At 34.8% G+C, this 22,739-nt stretch overlaps 3 protein-coding genes across 3 annotated transcripts; 1 reads left to right on the forward strand and 2 right to left on the reverse strand.

The window, feature by feature from the left end:
- Positions 1 to 504, forward strand: LOC128041748 (uncharacterized). Its single transcript, XM_052632057.1, has one exon. It carries the CDS (start codon positions 1 to 3, stop codon positions 502 to 504), a length of 504 nt encoding a protein of 167 aa, XP_052488017.1.
- Positions 505 to 5,410: 4,906 nt separating this feature from the next.
- Positions 5,411 to 5,854, reverse strand: LOC105774460 (uncharacterized). Its single transcript, XM_012596962.2, has one exon. The coding sequence runs from the start codon at positions 5,852 to 5,854 to the stop codon at positions 5,411 to 5,413; it is 444 nt and encodes a 147-aa protein (XP_012452416.1).
- Positions 5,855 to 9,944: 4,090 nt separating this feature from the next.
- Positions 9,945 to 13,432, reverse strand: LOC128041749 (uncharacterized). Its single transcript, XM_052632058.1, has 7 exons — positions 13,342 to 13,432; positions 11,729 to 12,930; positions 11,547 to 11,588; positions 11,287 to 11,465; positions 11,094 to 11,175; positions 10,245 to 11,015; positions 9,945 to 10,151 (listed from the first exon to the last, which is right to left on the reverse strand). The coding sequence occupies exons 1-7, from the start codon at positions 13,430 to 13,432 to the stop codon at positions 9,945 to 9,947; spliced, it is 2,574 nt and encodes an 857-aa protein (XP_052488018.1).
- Between the last annotated feature and the right edge of the window lie 9,307 nt (positions 13,433 to 22,739).

Below are 22,739 nucleotides of genomic sequence, written 5' to 3' on the forward strand. Positions count from 1 at the left end.
ATGGGTCATTTGATTAATTGTATCCCTGCTAATGTTAATTTTCATTCTGACTATTTGCTTCGTGAGTTGATTACAAATGAGGGTACATGGAACCTTGACCTTTTGCAGGTTTGGCTACCAGAGGATCTTATTCGACACATTGTGGGCATTCCCCCTCCACACCCTTCGGAGGGACTTGATAGACTTTCTTGGCGTCACACTTTGATAGGAGCATTTTCCATTAAAAGTGCTTATAAGATGATGAAGGAAGACTCATGGAATTCTAAAAATGAGATATGGAAGAGGACGTGGAAGCTCACGAGACCACAAAGAGTTCGGTTCTTTTTCTGGACTGTTCTTAAGAAGAGATTACTCACAAATGCAAAAAGAGTCAGGCGCGGTTTAGAGGTGAATCCTTCTTACCCAATCTATGGACACGATTCAGAGGATATATGCATATTATTAGAGATTGCACAACAGCTAAAGAAGTCTGGAAACAAGTCGTACCAAGTAATCAATAGTTAATTTTTTTTCTAATAATTTGTACGAATGGATCTCTCTTAACTTGCAAGACATTTCGAAGCTTCATAGGGGGAGCTAGTTGGGCGTGCATCTTTGGTCTACTAGCTTGACACTTATGGAAGAATCGTAATGTCTTCATCTTTCAAGGGAAAACTTGGAGTTCAAGTGAGATAATCAAACTATCGATTAGTTGGGCCAAATAATTTTCTTCAGTTTTTAAAAATGAGTCGATAGAAGGCTATCAATTCTCTGTTGGGGAACAACTGACAAGAGGTTGGACTTTCCTCAATATTGATGGTGTTGTTTAAAAGAAATCAAGGAATGCAGCTGCTAGGGGAGTTATATGTGATGAAAATGGGGACTAAGTCTTTGGATACAACCAATTCATAAGAAAATGCTCGATTTTTTATGCAAAACTGTGGGGCATCTTAAATGCCCTATAACTCATCCAGCGAAGAGGTCATGACAAGGTGATAATCCAATCAAACAATTTGGAGGTTACTAAAGCCATACATGGAAGTGCTTCGAAGATTTCAAATTCTGCTCTAGTTAGAAGAATACACCATATACTATCTCAAGAAGGACAATGAATATTACGTCACATTCCTAGGGAGCACAATCGAAGCTCGGATTATTTAGCTAAGCTGGCCTTTGCAAAAACGGAGGATTTACAATTGATTTGCAGCCCTCCAAGAGAAGTACTTGAGTTTCTTAAAGTAGACAAGGAAAGGAGTATTCGTATTCCTTAGTCTTTTTTATGTAATTTAGTATAGTTATTTTTTTAAATTCTCCAAAAAAAATTGATGTATTTTAATTGCAGTAAATGAAATGAATTGGTTTTAATTAATTTGATAAGTTACGAATCACAATCAAAATTGCAATGTTGAAAATCCTTTTCACAATTATTGTGTGAAATTATACAATTAAGCATAAATAAGTTTCCATTTCTAAAACGCTGAGAATGACCTACATTAGAAATAAACTATTAATTACACCACTTAAGAAAATTACCATAATTGTCTACCTCTAAATTTTAATTTGTCTAATTAAAAAAACACTATCTTACCTTTAATAATATTAAACAACATAGAATTTGCAAAGTACATTGCCATAAATTGTGTAATAAAATATATCTTGCCAATAATACACAACACCTATTCTTAATTTATACATTTAGCATGTGTCAAATCCTTAATGGTGATGCATGGCGGCATATGAACTATCCTAGAATTAAAAGTTCCCTAATTTGCTCTCAAACCTTGCTATAGTATATATTTATTATAAAATATTAATTAAAATATATTATATTTATTTCTTTAAATTTTATTATAAAATTTTTAAGATTTAAAATAGGTCAAAATGTACCTTAAAAAAGGTTAATATATGCTAAAAGTACATATACTATTCACACATTTGAAAGCTCATACTGTACTTTTATTTGAAGTTATTTAATCCCTTACTTTAAAATTTTAAAATGCAAGTTCAATTGTTAATCTCATGAAAAATTTTATGTTAAAGAAAGGTTCATTACAACGTTATTTTATGTTACATGACTACCGTGTGAATATTTTGTTTATTTCCAAAGATAAAACTAATGAATTTAACAAAAAGTTCAACGGTATTAAAATTTAGACTTGAATTTTGAAATCTGAAAAATAAATAGACTAAACTTTTGGAAATAAAAATAGAGGACTAATTTCCAAATGTAAAAATAGTATAGGGACTTAGACCATATTTTAGGGTAACAAATAATATGATTATTATATAAATATTTATATATTCAAACATGTAGTTAATAATATGATTATTTTTATTTAGTATAATTTTATAATTAAAGTTTTTATATTTATATTTTTAGAAATCGCTTTCAACAAATTCTTTAATACATGCTTACTATATCTGTAATAATGGCCATAATTTATTAACTTAACCCTAATAATACAATAAAAATATGTTATTATGTTAGACATTTAAATTTGATAACTAAATCATTTAAAACATAAAATGCTAAAAATTTAAGTATATAAACATAAATTTATGAAAATATTTAAAAGTTTATTAAACTAATACGTACAATTAAAGCAAAAAAATTACAATAATGTCATGCTAAACAAATGTGTTGATGGTGACTGGAAGTATATCGACGACAGTCGGAAGATGCACAAAGGAAACTTATATGAAAACAATCAAGAAATGAGAACTGAAATGATTCATTTTTCATGCACAACTTTGTTTATATACAAAGTTTATTAAACTAAACTAACTTTCTAACCAACTAACCATATTTACAACAACTAAACTAGTTCTACACTCCCCTCAAGTTGGTGGATGAATCAAGTCTCTCATCCCCAAATTGTCTACCAAATGCTCATGTTGCCATTTTGTTAAAACATCTGTATGTGAACTAGAGGTAGATGTAAATGGGACAAGGGGCTGATTAAAGCTAAAAGTATGCTGACCATTGGGTGATTTAGGTGATGGTACATGTGAAAAAATTTGATTGTCAAAAGAATCCAAAGTAAGAAAACGTGAATATAAAATTGGACGAGTAGTGTTTGGAGGGAAAGAAGATTTAGGAGATTGAGTAAACTTAAAAGGAAAAATAGTTTCATAAAAGAATACATCTCGACTAACGAACAAGACTTTAGTGGCAATATTTTATAAAAGATAACCCTTTTGGACAGTTGAATATCCCATTAGAACCGAAGGCAAAGAACGTGGAGAAAACTTATCTGAAGATGTGAAATTTTTAGCAACCAAAAACCCTTAAATGAGACAAAGAAGGATATTTATGATATATCATTTCGAACAGAGTTTTTCAATTTAACACAGAAGTAGGCAACTGATTTACTAGGTAGCAATTGCATGCCGTCAAAATACATTCTCCTCAAAATCAGGTCGGAATATTGGATTGAAATTTAATGGCTTGAGCTATTTCCAACAAATGTTTATGCTTGCGTTCAACAACACCATCTTGCTGTGGTGTTCGAACACAAAAGCTTTGATGAATGATTCCCAATAAATTTAACAAAGAAATACACTCAGAATTAAAAAATTCGGTGCCATTGTCACTGCGAAACTTTTTAATAGACAAAGAAAATTGAGTTTGAACAAGAGCAATAAATTGTTTTAAAACAACAACAGTATCACTTTTTAATTTGAGTAGAAAAACCCATGTTATTCTTGAAAAATCATCTACAATGGTGAGAAAAAAAACGATGTCCTGAATGTGTTGGAATTTTATAATGGACCCATAAATCGAAGGGTGCATTAGCTCTTGAATGATTAGCAGAAAATGGAAGTCTTGTTTGTTTATCCAAAGGACATACATTACAATGAGAAATACAAGTAGTATTCAAATTTTTACATGGTAAACAATATAGGTTGTTCCATGTTTTGTAATCTGCTAACCGAATGTCGGCCAGGGGTCGTGTATACATCTCGAACATCGGTCGCAAGTACATCACCTTCTTAGCCTCTCTAAATTGTTTCTGTTGTGACTTATGCATTCTGAGAACATTTTCTGTTTAATTTATAGCCTCAGCCCAAACATGCTACTATAGCAAAAGCGCGTTCACGAGGGCACGATTTCACAAATTCTTCTCAAATAGCATCCTGCTAGAAGCGATTTTATATTATTTGCTCAGAAACGTCAAGTCAAAATTATTTTTCCAGGACCTACTGTAGCAAAAGCGCGTCCACGAGGGCGCGATTTCATAAATTCTTCTCAAATAGCATCCTGCTAGAAGCGGTTTTATACTATTTGCTCAGAAACGTCAAGTCGAAATTATTTCTTCCAGGACCTACTGTAGCAAAAGCGCGTCCACGAGGGCGCGATTTCACAAATTCTTCTCAAATAGCATCCTGCTAGAAGCGATTGTATACTATTTGCTCAGAAACGTCAAGTCGAAATTATTTCTTCCAGGACCTACTGTAGCAAAAGCACGTCCACGAGGGCGCGATTTCACAAATTCTTATCAAACAGCATCCTGCTAGAAGCGATTTTATACTATTTACTCAGAAACGTCGATTTTATACTATTTGCTCAGAAACGTCAACTCGAAATTATTTTTTCAAGACCTACTGTAGCAAAAGTGCATACATGTGGGCGCGACTTATTTGTCTACTTTTTTCTCCAAAACCCTAACCCTAAACCCTAAAATCTAAAAACCTAACGTGGGAAAAATGGGCAAATCGCGTCCCCCGTAACGTCCTACGTCAAGAAATCACGGCCATGTCAGCGCGCTTTGCTGACGTGGCAACAAATCGCCCCCTTGTGGACGCGATTTGTTGTCACGTCAGCAAAGTGCACTGATGTGACCGCGATTTCCTGGCACATCCCCTGACATCGCGGTAACGTGGAAGCGATTTTCCGAAAAATGGCCTATTCCGATAAATAATAAAATACCGGTCCCATTTCGATAAATTTATAAAAAAATTAAGCTTTTATTGGTAAATTGGCCCTTTATGGAATAATTTATTTTTGCAAGATTGTGTGTTTTTGTAGAAGTTATTTTCTTCAAGATTAATGAAGTGATATCTTCAAACATGTGATGGTTGGTAATTTTTTTACGAATTATATAAAAATCAAGATATATAACCTGATTAATCATGCAAGAAAACAACTAAGATAGAGAATTAAATTTTTGTTTTAATAAATAGAATTTAATTTCTATAAATTTAAAATAGAAAAGCTAAATCAAATAGTTTTTTCTAATTTCATTGCTAAAAAGAAGGTTCATAATTCATTACATGAAGGAACTATTGTTTCTATTCATTCCTAGCTAGTGTTATTTTTCGCTACAAAAAATAATAATAATTCGTTCCCTCAATATCCAAACTAAGTGATTGGTAAAAATATTAAGTGGGAGAGGGATAAGTGAAAGTTAAAAATAAATTACTAAAAGCTTCATTTGCTCTGGTCCTCATCTTCAAAAGCTTCCACCGGAAAAGTTTTGGAGAGTCCCGATGAACTAGAAAATGTGATCTTAGTGGGGTCATTATCATCGATAGAAATATCAGAAATTGTAATCCAGATCATCATCTCCTTTGTTTTGATACCCGTCAGCCTCCGCATCCGACGATCCTCAACAAATGCCGTCACCTCTGTTTCATATGCTACAGTTTTCCCGATCGACTTGAATTTGAATTCCGATTTCTTCTGCTGTCTCAACCAGAGGAAGCCGGTGATGGAGTTGAACCCCATCTCATTCAGGTCGTTCATAGGCAGCAGTCCTTTGGGCAGACGAAACTTATCGAACAGCTCCCGCGCCTTTTGATTGCAAAGAGCCTCCCCATTGTAAATTTCAGCCTGCTCTCGGTGACTGTCTATTTGGGGCGACGGTGACGCCATTTTGCTTTTTCCGTTTTAACCTCCAAACAGCATTCCTTATATATATCGGGGAGACTGGAGTGGAAGAAAGGAAAGAGAATAGCGTGATATGCATGAGAAATATGGGAAGAATTGGATTTTGTTTTATTTTTCTTGTTAGTTGTTAAAAGAAGGTCAAAGTCAAATGTTTTCCTATTTTTACTAAATATATATATATATATTTAGAAAATATGTGTCTCGTTGTTGAAGTTTAAAAAGTCGAGTATGGATGTGATGAATTTTCGTACTAAAAGCATGGAAGATCAAAACAAATATAACTGCCGACTCCTCTTATTTTACCTACTTAAACCCTCATCAATCAATAGTATTAATAAAAGGAAATTCTATTTCTTTCTTTCTTTCTTTTAAACTCTTAAACTTATATTATTTATCAAATTACTTCAAAATAAATATCAACTTTACTATTGCAGTAAATTGTCACATTAGCAATTAAATACTTTTTTAAATATATTTTTATACTTTTATAATAATTTTTATTTTTAAAATTAATTAATTGTTGACGTATGTATAATTTGACAAACGAAAAATTAAATGAAGAATTAAAATAATTTTTTAAAAGTTAGAAGACCACCTAAATAAAATTAAATTATTCATTAGACTTTAACTATAAAATAGAGGCTTAAAGCCTTAAATACTGTCTACTCTGGTCTAAATTTGATATCTAATTTAATTTTTTATAAGAACGTTAAAAAGAATGTGACACCTAACATTACCCGAAAGTTTAAAATAATATAATTTAAAAAATAAAATATAAAATATAAAAGTAGTTTGTATTAACAGAAAAGTATTCTCTTCCCCATCATTGCCGAGTTTTGAAGAAAACAAGATTTTCATCTCTTCAACACCAAAGTGTAGGGGACGCATAGTTAAGACATTGTTCCTAACATCCCCATTAAAATCTGCAACATATTGTCCCAGAAAATTATTCGGTTTTTCCCCTGAGCAGCGCTCCGCATAATTCTGTGGCCAAATCAAGAAGAAGATGAGGAAAAAAAAAGCATGAAAATGCTAACAACCTCATCCCCACCTTGAACTATAAAAAAATAAAAAAGAAAAAAGAAAGCATGAAAGTTGTTTAAGCAAATTAGCATCCTATAATTCAATTTCCAACGAAAGGAAGTTCCTTTGGTAACAAAAATTCAAACCTTACAAGGAAAACCAGATTAGCATTTCGCCCATTGGCTTTGGGTGTTCACTTCTGAGCCCACGATATGGGTTCAATTCACAGGGATCGTAGGAATCACTAGTGTGTGGTGTGTGCATGTGTGGCAGTTGAGTGAGATATATACATAAAAAAAAAAAAAGCTAACAAAAATTATTACAAGAAAAAAACAATAAAGGAAAATGAAAAAAGTATGGGAATTGATCGAAAAAGAAAGGCCCAAAGGCCTTATATGGGCTCTTAGCCTCGCAAGTTCAAATGCTTGTTCAAAGCTTAAAGACATGGCATACTTTTAGCTTCCCTCAGGAAGCTTTTACAAACCATCACCAACTCAACGAATCGACAATTAGATTTGGGTACAAGCCTAAGCAGTCTCGGCTAGCCACAAACACTTGGTTGAGGGAATGGAATAGAGTTGTAATAGAATATGGTTATAATAAAATAAAGTTGTAATCAATAATCAGTAATTCAGTTATTTAGTTGAATAAAATAGAATAAAGTTGTAATAGTACTATTGTGTTTGGTTGAATGGAATAGATGTTGTAATAGCATAAAGAAAAAGACTTAAATAACCAGAATACCCTTAACAGAATTTTTATAGATGGATGATTATTGTTTTTAAATTTTAATAGAATTACTATTAAATAAAATTTAATAAAAATAAAAATATATAATTTAATAATATTCTTAATATAATTTGGTTCATCTATAGGGGAAGGATGTACTTTTGACATTTTGCAAGGGGAATCTATGTAGACTAGTCCCCGACAAATGCTACCCTTTCATCCCATACACACGCCTTTTGTCATATGGGTGATTCCAACCATCAAATTTGACACAATTTCTTTTACCAAATCTACTACATCATCTCACTACATGTCTAATATGAAGGACAACATAATCTCATGGAATCATAGTTACCAAAATTATAAATATTGATCCAAAAACAATAACTATTCTCATTTTTTATATATGAAAAATATCAAACATCTATACACCAAACAAACCCAGCAGTGACATTTAAACATCTACACCAAATATTCAACTAGCATTGAGCAGTGTCTAACCCTATATACATGTTTTTAATGATTTCATTATCATACTAAAACTTCTCAAAGTGAATTAGTAACAGAACTAGAAATGAAATGTCATATTCATTGTGACATTTAAACAAACACTATCCAATCCCAAACTTCACTTGTAATCTCCTCTACAATGACATTTTCAATTACTATCCCCATATCTCTCTTCTGGGATTCAAAACCATTCTTCCATTCTTGGGTTAAATTAATTATATCTAGCTCCAACAATTGCTTAATGTTGGATTCATCTCCACATCGTTTCCCTATCCCTTCATATTTTCACATTTAGCATCTTCTCACCAGATCCTTTAAATCTTTGTCCTTTTTGCTCCTTCTCATGGTTATTTTCCACCAACTCCCTAACACAATCAAAGAGAAGCTATTTTGTTTGTTGCAAAGCCCTCTTTGACATGGACGATAGTCAGGAATAAGTAGACCAATGAGGTACTTTAAGTTGTTTGAATCCTACGCAACTCGATCTTTTTGGTCTGTGTTGAAGAAGTAAATTCAAGAGCCAAGCTAACAATATTGAGTCATCCTTTATTAGCTTAGACCAAAACAACCTTTTTTGTCGGAAACTTGTTGTCTTGTTGCTTTTTAACTTCAGAGGAATTAGTAATGAATTCTAATCAGAAGGGAAAATAATTATGAAAGCTTATATCAACTTTAAATATACTAACAATTATCGAGCAGGCGGCTGCTTCTTTAAGTAGATACTTGTTCTTCTATGCATCTTCATTCAAACTCTATATCTGCAGCAACCTATTTAGCTATATGAGTTTCCACTAGAATCTTGCACCATTAAAAAGATTAAAAAGAAGAATAAGCACCTAAGAGTTTGAAGTTCAAAATGCTCCTATATCAACGTACCTTACATGTCAAGATCCATGTAAGGACCTTACCCCCTTTATCTTCCTCCTTAAAAAAGCTGAAATAATATGATGCTAAACAATATAAAATTAGCTTAAAATTTTAGTTTCATTGAAATCAAGAAACCAATCAAAGCTGTAAATGACCATCAAGAAGGAAAATTTGGCTGGCCTTAATCTATTCTCCATCAAAAGAGAAAAATATAATTAACCACTTGAAATGAAACCCAACAAATCATCCCCACACTTGAGAACAAAAAAAAAAGAAAGAAAACAAGAAAAACCTTTCGTGAATGCCTAGCAAATCCCACACAAGCAACCAAATAAACAAGTAATTCATCAAAAAAAAAAGGATACTATTACTAGCCAACTAGTAAACCTTTCTAATTAAAGAAAAGGGCAACCTTTGCATAAGAAATTTAAACATACAGATTATTTTCAGCAAAAATTGCATAAAATGTAAAAGAAAGAAAAGGAAAAAATGAGAAATTTAAATATACAAATTATTTTTTCCTCCTTTTGTTTTTTATCTTCTTTGTTGTTATAAAAGCAAAGAAAGACCTTTTGCGGGTCAAAGCTAAAAAAGAACAAAGGAAAAACAAAAACCAAAAAATAGTAACAGTTAAAATTTCAATTGAGAAAGAAATTGATAAATGACAGAAATCGAGCAAGAAAATATAGGAATTAGAGAAGAAAAACTTTAGAGAAGAAGAGAGAATTCTGAAATTCTGCTGTATTTTCATAACCTCCCCACTCATACAGTACATGCAATATAAAAGAAAATAACAAACTTCTTACGTCGTACATTTCAGTTGTTAACAAAACGCACCGTTCCACTAAATCTAAAACGCCCCGTTTTAATTAACTATTTTAACTAATTCATCTTGTCAACATTTTGACTCATAACAATATTCCTTCCCAGAAAAATATCCTTGACCTCAAGGATAAAACTGAGGAAACTTGGCTTGAATAGTCGTAAGAGGTTCCCATGTTACGTCCTCCGGAAAAGAATTAACCCATTCAACGAGCACTTCGGTCACAGCTTGATTTCCCCTCTTGACCATCCGTCTGTCTAAAATACGGCTTGGTTCCTTAGGCAAGGCACCGTGATAATCCATTAAAGGTAAAAAAGCTTGAGTTGGAGCCTAACCAATATGTTTTTTCAATTGGGAGACATGAAACGTGGGGTGAATCCGAGAATTTGGTGGAAGTTGCAAGGTATAAGCTACTGCTCCTACCTTTCCAATAACAGAAAAAGGTCCATAATATTTTGGAGATAGCTTCTGGTTGGTGATTCTTCGAAGGGACTGTTGTCTATAAGGTTGCAACCTTAAATAAACCAAGTCACCAATTTGAAAACTCCTTTCCGAGCGATGCTTGTCAGCAAAGTGTTTCATGCGAGCCTGGGCTTTCTTTAGGCAGAAATGAAGTAGCTTTCGCGCAGCCTCACGAGCCTGTAGGCTACGATCTACCACAGCAACCACTGAGGCACCAGCTAGATAAGGCATGTGCGTCGGTGAGGGTTGACCATACAGAGCCTCATACGGGGAGAGTTGAATCGAAGAGTGAAACGAGGAGTTATACCACCACTCAGCAAGTGGTAACCAATAGAGCCATTGAGCTGGTGTTTCTCCCGTCATACAGCGCAAGTAATTTTCAAGACAGCGATTTAGAACCTCAGTTTGGCCATCCTTTTGAGGATGGTAGGCCGTTGATAAAATAAGTCTAGTTCCTGATTGTCGAAAAAGCTCCTGCCAAAAGCTGCTGACAAAAATTTTATCCCTATCCGATATTATAGCCTCAGGCATGCCATGGAGTTTATAGATATGAGCCAAGTATTCACCAGCTACTTCCTTGGCTGTATAAGGATGGGACAACACTAAGAAATGACCATACTTAGTGAGGTGATCTACCACCACTAAAATAGAATTCTTATTGCCTGATGAAGGTAACCCTTCAATGAAGTCCATACTGATAATCGACCATGCTCGATCCGGAATGGGCAATGGCTGCAATAATCCCGGAGAAGCTACTGTTTCACCCTTGCACTTTTGACAAACCACACACTCCCGAATCTATTTCCTCACATCAGTCGTAAGACCCTTCCAATACAAAAGGCTTGAGAGTCGTTTTCGAGTAACATGCACTCCTGAGTGACCTCCTATCGCACTGTCATGGAAATGGGAGAACAGCTCATGACGCAATTGTGGAACCCGTCCCACCACAATCTTCCCTCTCCTCAACAAAAACCGACCATCCCATGAATATTTAGAATCCTACCCTGGGAGCTGTTGAAGAGTCTGAATAACCGTCTTCAGTTTGTCATCCACTGTGTATGACTGTTGCACTTGCTCTAAAAGACTAGAAATCACCGAACTAGTCGAAAGCTGATAGAGCTGATGACGTTCAAGTTGGGGTTGCCGAGATAGAGCATCTGTCACCCTATTACTTATTCCTTCCTGTATAAGATCTCAAAGTCATAGCCTAACATTTTAGCCACCCATCATTGCTGAAACGGGGTCACCGCCACTTGATCAGACAAGAATCTCAGACTCTGATGGTCCGTCCGGATTTTGAAGTGTCTGCCAACCAAATAAGTATGCCACATCCTCACAGCTAACAAAACAACTAACATTTCTTTTTCATAGATCGATAGAGCCTGATGACGTACACCCAGGGCCTTGCTAAAGAAAGCTAGAGGTTGACCTTGTTGCTATAGGACTGCTCCTATGCCACTTCCACTTGCATCTGTGTTAACAGTAAAATCAACCTCAAAATTAGGAAGCATCAGTACACGTGCAGAACTTACAGCCCTTTTAAGTGTTTGAAAAGACTCGGTAGCCTGCTCTGACCAACCCCATCCATTCTTCTTTAACAAGTCTGTTAAAGGTCTTGCAATTACACCATAACCCTTGATGAATCTCCTGTAATAGCCTGTGAGGCCGAGAAAACTGCGCAGCTCCTTAACTATTTGAGGGATCGGCCATGAAGATATGCATTCAACCTTAGTAGGGTCTATAGAGACAGTGCTTGCATTCAAAATATGTCCCAAATAGTAGACCTGTGATGATCCAAAGCTACACTTCGATTTCTTAGCAAATAGCTGTTGTTCTCTGAGAATGAGAAGAACTGTTCGCAAGTGTTGCAAATGTTCTGTCCAAGAAGTTGAATATACAAGGATATCATCGAAGAAAACTAACACAAATTTTCTCAACCATGGTTTAAAAACCGAGTTCATAAGAGCTTGAAAACTTGAGGGGGCGTTCGTGAGGCCAAAGGGCATCACCAAAAACTCATAATGGCCTTCGTGTGTCCGAAACCCGGTTTTATGAACATCTGATTCCCACATACGAATCTGGTGATATCCTGATCTTAAATCCAGCTTAGAGAAAACTCTAGCTGCTCCCAACTCGTCCAGAAGCTCTTCAATGACAGGTATAGGAAATTTGTCTTTGATTGTATTCTGGTTTAGCTGCCTATAGTCCACACATAATCGCCAACTCTCATCCTTCCTATTGACCATGATGATCGGGGAAGCGAAAGAGCTCGTACTATCACGAATTATACCAGCTTGTAGCATTTCTCGAATTAACTTCTCCATTTCAGTCTTCTGGCAGGCTGGATAACGGTATGGCCGGATTTTAACCACTGTCTTTTCATCCATTAAAGGAATTCTATGATCATGTGCTCGCGGAGGAGGAAGCCCTTTTGGAACCTGAAAGATATCATCAAATTCTTCCAACAGTGTTCGAAGCTGTCCCTCAGTAACCTTAATCGCAGTAGATGATAGCTTAATCTGTTCAGGTGAGCTCAATACAGCGGTGTAGGGTACCAACGACTGTCCCACCATTGCAAAACATTTGAGATCACTGTTGCCAACTGCTAAGCCCCCAGGCATGATTCCTTGAATAATACAATGTCTCCCTTGCAAATGAAACAGCATAGTTAAAGAGTTAAAATTCCATATAATATCCCCTAATGACAGAAGCCACTGCACCCCTAGTACCATGTCACACCCTTTCAAAGATAAGACCATGAAGTCAGTCTCAAAGTGATGATTCTGTACCTCCCAGCTAACTCCCTTACACAACCCCTTTGTGAATAAGCAGCTGCCATTTGCTACCGCCACTTTTAATTACGCCTGACTCATCACTGCCAAGGACAATTTACTGACCTGTTTCGTGTCAATGAAATTATGGGTACTGCCCGAATCTACTAGGATAATGGCCCAACATGAACCCAAGCGAGCAGCAACTCTCATTGTATTGTGTCCTTAAAGTCCTGTCAGCGCATACAATGATATTACAGGAGATTTGGATTCCTCTTCTTCCGTACCATTCTCATCCAATTTCTCAGGACACTCTAAGAATACTTCAGTTTCGCTATCAGAGAGAGGTTCTAATAAAAGCTGGTACAGCTGAGACATCACACATTTATGCCCCACATGATATTTAGCTGCACACCAAAACAGAGTCCCTTTTGTTTCCTCTCAGCCATCAATGCAGGTGATATAGTTTTGGACTGATTGTTGACTGATTGTGTACCCAAAATAGGCTTAGTAGAAGAAGAAGAGTACCTTGATACAATCGATGGAGTGGGTAAAGTCCTGGATGAACTGCTTCCATGCACTGTCGGTCCCTTCCCAGAATGTGACATGAGTACCTCCACTTTTCTAGCTAGCTGGAAAGCCTCCAACAACGTGGAAGGCTCAAACAAGTCCAAATAATGCCCTATTTCGGCCTTCAAATTACTGATAAAAATACATAGAGCGTAGGTCTCAGGAAGATGCAATTGATTTAGTAACCCAACAAACACATCCTGGTATTATTCAACTGTACCATGTTGCTTCAAATTAACCAGCTCCTTCATTGGATTCCCGCACTGCCCAAACCCGAACCGATCCTGCAAGCTCTTTAGATACGTAGGCTATGACAACACGTGCAAGCCTCTATTCCTCTGAGAGTAGAAATGATGCCATCGAGTGCACGCCCTTCCAAATTCAACATTACCAAACGAACCTTATTGGAGTCTGGAGTACCCTCAGCCTCAAAATATTGTTCTAACTTAGTCCACCATCCTCGAAAATCAGAACCATCAAAATTTGGGCATTCCAACCTACTAACCCTCCCCGACACTCCTGACGTGAATGGTTGCTCTCTTGCATGATTTGGATCAGATTCCTTGGGTAAAAACCCAGGAGGGGCTCCCAAAACTCCTTTTCCTTTATCCGCCTTTACGTTGACAGATGAACCAGTCGATGGTGGTCCAAAATACTGAACCAACAACGTTTGTAAATCCCCACAGAACTCAGCTTTGAAATCCTGCAATCGAGTTTCCATTTTGGTCTCCCACTGAGTGATTTCGTCCCGAATTTTAGAAATCTCTTGTTGCATCCCACCAACCTCTTTCTACAGACGAGTTGATACGCCATCACCAGCCATATTAAGGGTCGACTGAGCTCTGATACCTTTGATAAATGACAGAAATTGAGTAAGAAAAGATAGGAATTAGAGAAGAAAAACTTTAGAGAAGAAGAGAGAATTCTGAAATTCTGTTGTATTTTCATAACCTCCCCACTCATGCAGTACATGCAATATAAAAGAAAATAACAAACTTCTTACGTGGTACATTTCAGTTGTTAACAAAACGCACTGTTCCACTAAATCTAAAACGCCCTGTTTTAATTAACTATTTTAACTAATTCATCTTGTCAACATTTTGACTCATAACAGAAATTTCAGAAATCCAGATCAAATGCAAACATCAAAGACTAATAATTTTCAGTTTTCAAGTTTTTGAACAGTTTTAAGAAAAAAACAACTAAAAATTCAAATCAAACTCAAGGATCAAAGACTCATATTGTTTAGTTTTCAGAAAGCTTGAATCTCACCCATGAAAATTGATGCTTACCTAGAGACAAATTCGATGTTCTGAGCTTTCTTTCTCTCAATTTGACAGAAAGATGAAAAGTGAACCTTGGGAAGAAAATGGTGAAAGAATAACCTCTTAGGTTTTTATCAATTATAAGCTTGTAAATTTGTTATTTTTTGAGGGGTACGCTGGGAACAAAATTTTTTTAAGTGATTCCTTATATTTGCTGAATAGCCATTACAAGGGCTGAATGTTGAATACCCATTCAGCGTTTTTAACGAACGGAGCAGGAATAGAGGCCCGCCTGAAATATGAGAGGGTTTGGGTAAAAATATAGGCCCGAAATATGGGATTGGGCAAAAAAATGAGGCCCGTTTAAAAAATGGGCCGAGCCTCGGGCACCACTTTTTTGGCCAGGCCCAATATAATAAATATATTTATTTTTTTAATTTTTTTAATTTTAAAATATTTTTAAAATACTTTTTTGTTATTTTTAATTTTAAAATATTTTTAAAATACTGTTTAAAATTTTTTTAATTTTAAAATATTTTTAAAATACTTTTTTTAATTTTTAAAATATTTTTTTGGTATTTATTAAAAATGGACCTGGCCTGCCAGCACGGCTTATTTTTTCCTAGCAGCACAGGCAAAATTTTAAGCCCATATTTCTGGTGGTGAAATTTTTATGGGCCCACTGAACCTGCCTTTACCTACCATGAGCACCTCTAAGCAGGAATAACCATTCAGCGTTTTTAACCATTCTATGGGATTATTTGAACCAAACAATGGAATGGCCGAAATTTTTTATGGGCCCAGCTCGAACCCAGCCCGGCCCGGCCCATGAGCACCTCTAAGCAGGAATAACCATTCAGCGTTTTTAACCATTCTATGGGATTATTTGAACCAAACAATGGAATGGTGGTCCCCTCAAAATTTGGACGTAACTGCATAGCAATTCCATTGAAGCAAACATGGTCTTATATAAATCTCAAATCCACAGAGTTGATTGAGGTAAGATTGATCTCGTTACTTAGCACATTTTCCATTCTCCATTTTCTTCAAGACATTTGTTAACTGAAGCATTTAAGAGTAGTCAAAGTAACAACTCTGGTGCCCTTTAACTTGTTTCTTATCTTCAAGCTCATCTAAAGCATACATCCAACCTATTTTAGCAGCTCAACACAGATAGATATTAACAATTCGCACTATTTGTGAGAATTATGAGCAAAAAATCATGGTCTTTTTTACTAAACAACCTAGCTTAACCATCATAGAAACTGAAAACTTTGAACAACGATCATCAATGCCATCAAATGCCTTTATCTCATTAATATTAACTTTGAGCACGGGTCTTCCACTTAAGATAATCACTACCTAAACCATTAGAGTGACTCTAACAACTAATCCCTCTGTGGAATACGCTTTTTCTAAGATTCTTTAAGCTTTTTTCACTAGTTGGGTACAACCCGACCACGGCTAGAATATCTTGACTTTCAATTCCCCTTCGCAAGTTCACTTACAAATGGTGTAGCTACCTAAATTAGCACAAGAACACTTTCAGTAGCTTCACAATCTCGGGAACCAACACTTTACTAGTCACATCTAGACCACTGGACATGAACAACTTACCATATATCTTCTTACAGTCACTAGTCACAAATGTTATGCCATCCATTTAACTTTTCCATTTCTCTTCTAATACTTTCGAAGCACACCAAAATATCTTAGACAAAACACAAAAGCAATTGGAGCATATTCTCCAAAATTAGAAATATCAACAAAGAAATGTTGCAAGGTCCTCCAAGCACATGGCACCAAATGAGAGGCCTACCTTTTCCATAGGAAATAATACACAATGATAGCTCACACACATAGGGTTTAAATGTGCTTCCACTACTGCAATAGCTCGTTTTTCAGTGACATCAAAAATAGTGATTTCAAGATTACAATTTCGATGAGTGAGTCTATAGATATATTTAATTAATATTTATGATTAAATATAGTATAATAGTGAATCGTGATTTAATAGATTTTATTAATTGACCATTTAATCAAGGTACAAGTGATTCATACTAAAAGTCAGTGGTTTTGAAAAATGAAGTATCAGGACCTCGCTTTCATAAAATGAGTTCGTAAATATTTTTATTAAATATTTACGGAGTTATTGTATAAGTGGATTGAAGTTTGATCGATAATTTTGGTGATTTGATAGTTAATTAAAGAAAAGGACTAAATCGTAAAACTGTAAAAACTTGATCATTATTGAATTGTAGTTAATAAAAGGGTTAATTAAGATTTATTAAGGGATTCAAGTGGAAATTTAACCACTTTAGAGATAATGGGACGGTTTGTGATGATTTTTGTTATAATTTATATGTTGTTTTAATGTTAAAAATATATAATAAGTTAAAAACATAAAACATTATTCATTTTCCTCATTTCTCTATTTTTCACCCGAAATCACAATTTTTAAAGTTGGGAGAATTTGGTTGAGCTTCTCCCCTTGAATGTATGTGGATTTGAGGTTCGTTTCTCATAAATTTTATGTTTTTAAGATCGTTGCAAGTAGGTCCAGATAATATGTATCTCCATTTTCAAAACTATTAAAGATTTGTAAAGTTGTCATTGATGAAAATTGAAGTTTTTGATGTTTAATAGTTTGATTATAAGCTTAGATATGTTTAAAGACTAATTTTTTAAGTAAATTTTGTTAGTTTTGTGTATAAGGACAAAATTGTAATAATATAAAATATGTCATGAAATTTCTGAAAATGTATGAGTCACACTTACAACAAAGTGTACAAGTCACGCATACATAGTTCGCCATCCATTCAGGATTTAGGTATGTAACACTATGAATGTCACAAGTGAATAAATCCATAAACGGATTCAAGATCTATTATGCTTGGGTTCTATTCCATGTATTGTTAGTCCAGTCAATCACATGTATGTCTCTTTCTTCTAGGAGTCATCCACTTCGATGTCCTAGACAAAGCTTCTCCCCAATTGGACTTGATAGATGACATATTAGTCTTTCAATTTGTTTCCTCATTTCCGATTAGACTAAGGACATATTTAGGTTCGTCTACTAGTACAAACTATCTTTCTATACTATGATTCGATCACATAATATCGCATAGTATTAGTTAAACATTTAAACAATCAATGAACGACATTTGCTTCTATTTTGCTTTGCATGTAAAAACCATGTGTAGGCAATATACAAAGTATTGATATAATTCATGAATAATTTTATTAACAAATCTGTTCGAAAAAATTACAAATGTACTTAGACGAAAATACTACACTTAAGGAAATAGATCCAACATGATATTCCCATGTTTATTTTCTTGGCAGGCGCCCGTGTTTAATGTCCTGGTAGACTTCTCTGTGTTTACTGTCCCGACATACTATCCCGTGTTTATTGTCCCAGTGGACTACCCCGTGTTTAGTGTCCCAATGGACTTTATTGGTCACCATAGCTTGGCTATGATCTTACAACTTAAACCTCTTGGAGTGTTGCCCCGAAAGACTTTATCATCGTCGTAGTGTCACCCCACAGAGCCTGCTGAGCACCATCGCAGTGTTGCTCTATAGAACCTTATACTGTCAACATCGATTCATATTGTATCTACCTTGATGCTAGAACACCACAATGTCCAATTTGCAAGGCGCGAAGCTTCGCACATCACAGTTTACTCCCAGCAATCCCGAATGGCAGAATATTAATGGAATTCCAATTTCTCTATTCCTCCACTGATTCCTCTATATCGTCATTCCTAAATTTATGCTCGAACATCGCAGTGTCCCCTCCACAAGGCCCAGAGCTTTGGACATCACGGGTGCATTCAACATCACCGTATGGCGGTATCTTTCATTATTTTAGCGAAAAAATGATTTTGTCAGATTTTATTAAAAACCAAATTTCATGTGTAATATTATCAAATACCAATTTATACAATTTTTAAAACTTAATGTCATGCAAATCGAAATAATAATCCCCAAAATAAAATACCATGCCATAGTCATGAAGACAAGTAATAAGAGTACATGAAATTGATGCACTTAATTCTTTGGCAACCGATGTATCCTCTATGTTTTCTATGCTTAAGAACATAACTATTAATGTTTCAATGGTAATCTGACAGGTCAACATCAAACCAGTTTGATTATATTTCTTGTGAATACTGTGGAGATGACCATTTCTTTTAAAATTGCCCATCAAATCTAGAGTCAAAATATTACATGGGAATCAAAATTGGAATGGTCTGCAACTGAATTCTTACAACTCTTCATGGCAGAATCATCTAAATTTTCCATTGAGTAATCAATGGGCGGACCCTAGCAACTTTTCTATGCCATCTCGACCAAATTATCCGTTGAAATATTCTCAACAAGTGTAACAACCCCCACCAACTGAATCTTCAAGCGATCTTAAGAATCTATTGAAGGCATACATTGCGAAGAATGATGCCACTTTAAGAAATCTAGAGAATCAAGTGGGTCAACTGACCAATGAAGTTCGAAATAGACCCCAAAGAGATTTGCCCAGCGATAATGAAAATCCAAGAATTTTGAGGAAAAAAATTACAAAGCGGTCACTTTCGAAGTGGAAAGACATTGGAGCCTAAGGTGGTTGAGGTTAAGGATGGGTCTTCTAATAATGAGGAAATTCAACCAAGTGTTAAAACTCATGATTCACAAAATTTAGATTTGGTGATCCTTGATGAGGTAACTCTAAACCAGTTAGTTCTGATAATCTAACACATTTGTCACATGCAGATAAATTGCCACAGAAGAGTTGTCTGGTTAAAGCTAAGATTCCACCACCGCCATATCCTTAATGATTTCAGAAGCATCAATAGTATACTCAAATTAAAAAAAGTTTGGATGACAAGGTGACTTTTAGTGACATCAATGCTACTAAATCCCCAAATATAGTCAAAGAATGCTATGCTATTTTTGAGATAGAATGGTTGGCTGCTATAGAATTGGAACTTAACTCTCTAGACGATCCGTTAGACCGTATTCTACTAGCCCCTAAAACTCCTTCAAATAACCGTTCAAACCCTTCATCTTTTCTAGCTTTTTCTCTCATGTCCCAAGCTAAAAATAGGAAGTCATCAACTCCTTCTTCCTTCATTCAAGGGCCGACCACGTGGGGAGGGAAAATCAAGGCTCCCAAATTCTAATTTTAGCTGCCCCCCACTAGTATAAATAGGCCCTCACTTTGCCATTCATTTATCACTCAACACTTTTATCTTTCTCTCTTCATTTCCTCTCCTATCCGTCCTCTCTTTTCTTTCTTTTTCCATTCCCTAAATTACCTCCTTTAGAATGAGTGTTTGCAAGGCTTGAGAGCAACCCCAATTTAGCCACATTGAAAGATTTTTAGCATGGTTGTTTCGGCAAGAAAGGAAGAGCCAAGGAAGGAGCAAGCAAGCAGTGCTTCAAAAACCTACCAAAATCGGCTTAGAGTTTCTTTTCTCCTTAATCTTTTATTTTTGCTCAATTTTGTGAACATAATTACAACTATGTGTTTTGTTTTCAATAAGATCATGATTGCTTAAACCTGTTGCTGTTAGAATGATTTGATTTCCATGGTTTAATTTATTTAATTCTGTTAAAGGTGCTCTGTGCTTTCAATTGATTTATTTATGCAAGTAAATCACGAATATGTTTCTTATGCATTGTGGATGTAAAGAAATTATTGAATTAATTAATTAACCTAAAACAAGGTTTTAATAATTAACAAAACATTTGTATTGTGTATGTTTAATCAATTAGGGATTAATTTTGTAATTATACCAAAATTACTATTACCTTACACGACCTCATAAAATGTTTGTTTATGAAATTATAAGTTTATCAACCATAGAAAGATGCTAGGTAGACTTAGTAATTAAATAAATTTAACATCTTTACTCCATTAAATGAAGGCTAGTAAATGATTGACTTGCCACAGAATCTTCGTAACATCTTTTAATAGAGTTTAAATAAATCTAAGTTGGGAAAGAAAATTATTCTAACACAAGCATGCCATTGTGATAACCCTAAACCACAAAGAATTACTTATACGGTTCATGTGGAGACGATAATCTATACTTATCACTTTATTACTTGTCAACGATTGTGCAAACTTGCAAATTTTTGTCGTACCACTAGTCTCGAGTCAATATACCTTTTGTCTTGAGACAAGGTTTCTTTGAAACATTTTTTAGCTTCGATGTTGGCTATCTTGAGACACAAGACTGAAAACCTTAAAAAATGTGGCTTAGAAACATTTTAAAAGTATTGGGGGTTCTCAAAGCTTTTGTATAAAGTTGAAGTCATTTAAAAACTTTGTTTTTGAGTTTGTTATACTTGAAAATATATTTGGATAAGATTGAAATAATTTATGTAAATTTGATTAAGGGATTTTATAATTAAGTTTGTTATATAAAAAAATGAAAATCAAAGCTAACAATGGTTTATTGATCGAGTGTTCACCTTCTCTTAAAATAGCATAGATTCAAATCTTAGTTGTATCAAAAAGAATAATTGAGTTGATATTCTATTGACTCGTGACACTAACTCAATTAAATGTAAGTATAGATAATATAGGAGAGGAAGGGACCATTCTCACATGAAACATTTAAGGAGACAATTCTGACATGAAATTCAAATACAATTCTAATTGTTATAGCGATTAACTTCGACAGGACTACTTTGTCATGAATCATTAGAATCCATTATTGAAACCTTGTGATCAAAATGTCCCTCATAATGGGAGACCTATTTGAAGGTTGAACTTGGAAATTCATCACAAGCAACTAGAACCGACACCATGGTTGTACTTTCGAAAACATTAGTCCATGGTCTCCTGCGATTTGATCTTTTCATGAATTCATGAAAAATTGCCACTTGAGATCTCTTTCTTTTAAGCGATGAGAAAGGGTTTTTGCTACCATTTATGTGACGTTTAGTATTAGGATAATATTTATTGATAAAATGTGTAAATATTGGAAGTTTAATTTATTATTTTTTTAGAATCAGACAAACTGATAGAATCTGCGAACATTGACAGTTAAATTGGTTATTATACCAATAAAATGGTCGCATTATTATTTTTTAGGCATAAAGATAAATTTAGCTCTTAAAATTTATTCATTTTTGTCATTTTGGTCCTCAACTTTTAAGACTTATTCAAGTTGCTTATTTTTTACGGAAAAGCTGGTTGAACTGTCAAAACTATAGTAGTATTGATGTGGCAACTGACGTGATATTTTATGTATACTTCATTGCTAACATGTGTAACACCCAATTTTAGCCCGGGCCCATATACCTTATATATAATAATAATATAAAAACCAGATAAATAAATAAAAACAAATAGAATAAATGTCTCATAAAACAGTCCATTTACAAACTATTAATCCATTTAAAACCCAAATAGCCCAATTAGCCCAAACCTGAATTACAAATACCAAATACATGGCCCAAATCATTTCAACCTAAATTACCCCAAATTAACCCGATCAAACCCAACTCTACCCAAACCCAAAACACATCAACTCAACCCCAAATCTGATTACAATAAGAAGAAACCCAACACCAGCCCAATGCCCAGCCCAAAAAAAACAAGAAACCCTAGGCTTCCTCAGCAGCTTTTCGTTTCAACCGCCACAGTAGTAGCCCAAAGCACCTCTCTCCCCAGCGTCTTTGCACCATCACACAGACATCTCTCAGTGGCCTGACACTGCAACAACCAAAAGTCAGCAAACGGAAGTAGCAGCACAACAAATTGAACGAATTAAAAATTGTAATAGAAGAGAAAAAAAAAAGCGAAAAATAGAAAAAATAGGGATTTTTGTATTTTCTGT

This window comes from Gossypium raimondii, chromosome 6 (assembly GCF_025698545.1).
Source record: "Gossypium raimondii isolate GPD5lz chromosome 6, ASM2569854v1, whole genome shotgun sequence".
Taxonomy (NCBI): Eukaryota; Viridiplantae; Streptophyta; class Magnoliopsida; order Malvales; family Malvaceae; genus Gossypium; species Gossypium raimondii.

Bases quoted from the DNA above. Each gene is read 5' to 3' on its own strand.
- LOC128041748 (XM_052632057.1), top strand. From the start codon at position 1: ATGGGTCATTTGATTAATTGTATCCCTGCTAATGTTAATTTTCATTCT.
- LOC105774460 (XM_012596962.2), bottom strand. From the start codon at position 5,854: ATGGCGTCACCGTCGCCCCAAATAGACAGTCACCGAGAGCAGGCTGAA.
- LOC128041749 (XM_052632058.1), bottom strand. From the start codon at position 13,432: ATGTCTCAGCTGTACCAGCTTTTATTAGAACCTCTCTCTGATAGCGAA. The intron at 11,589-11,728 runs GTCCTATAGCAA...TTTGGTTGGCAG, and splicing joins GTGGAAGTGGCATAGGAGCA to ACACTTCAAAATCCGGACGG. The intron at 11,466-11,546 runs GTCTGATCAAGT...GATCTTATACAG, and splicing joins CATCAGAGTCTGAGATTCTT to GAAGGAATAAGTAATAGGGT.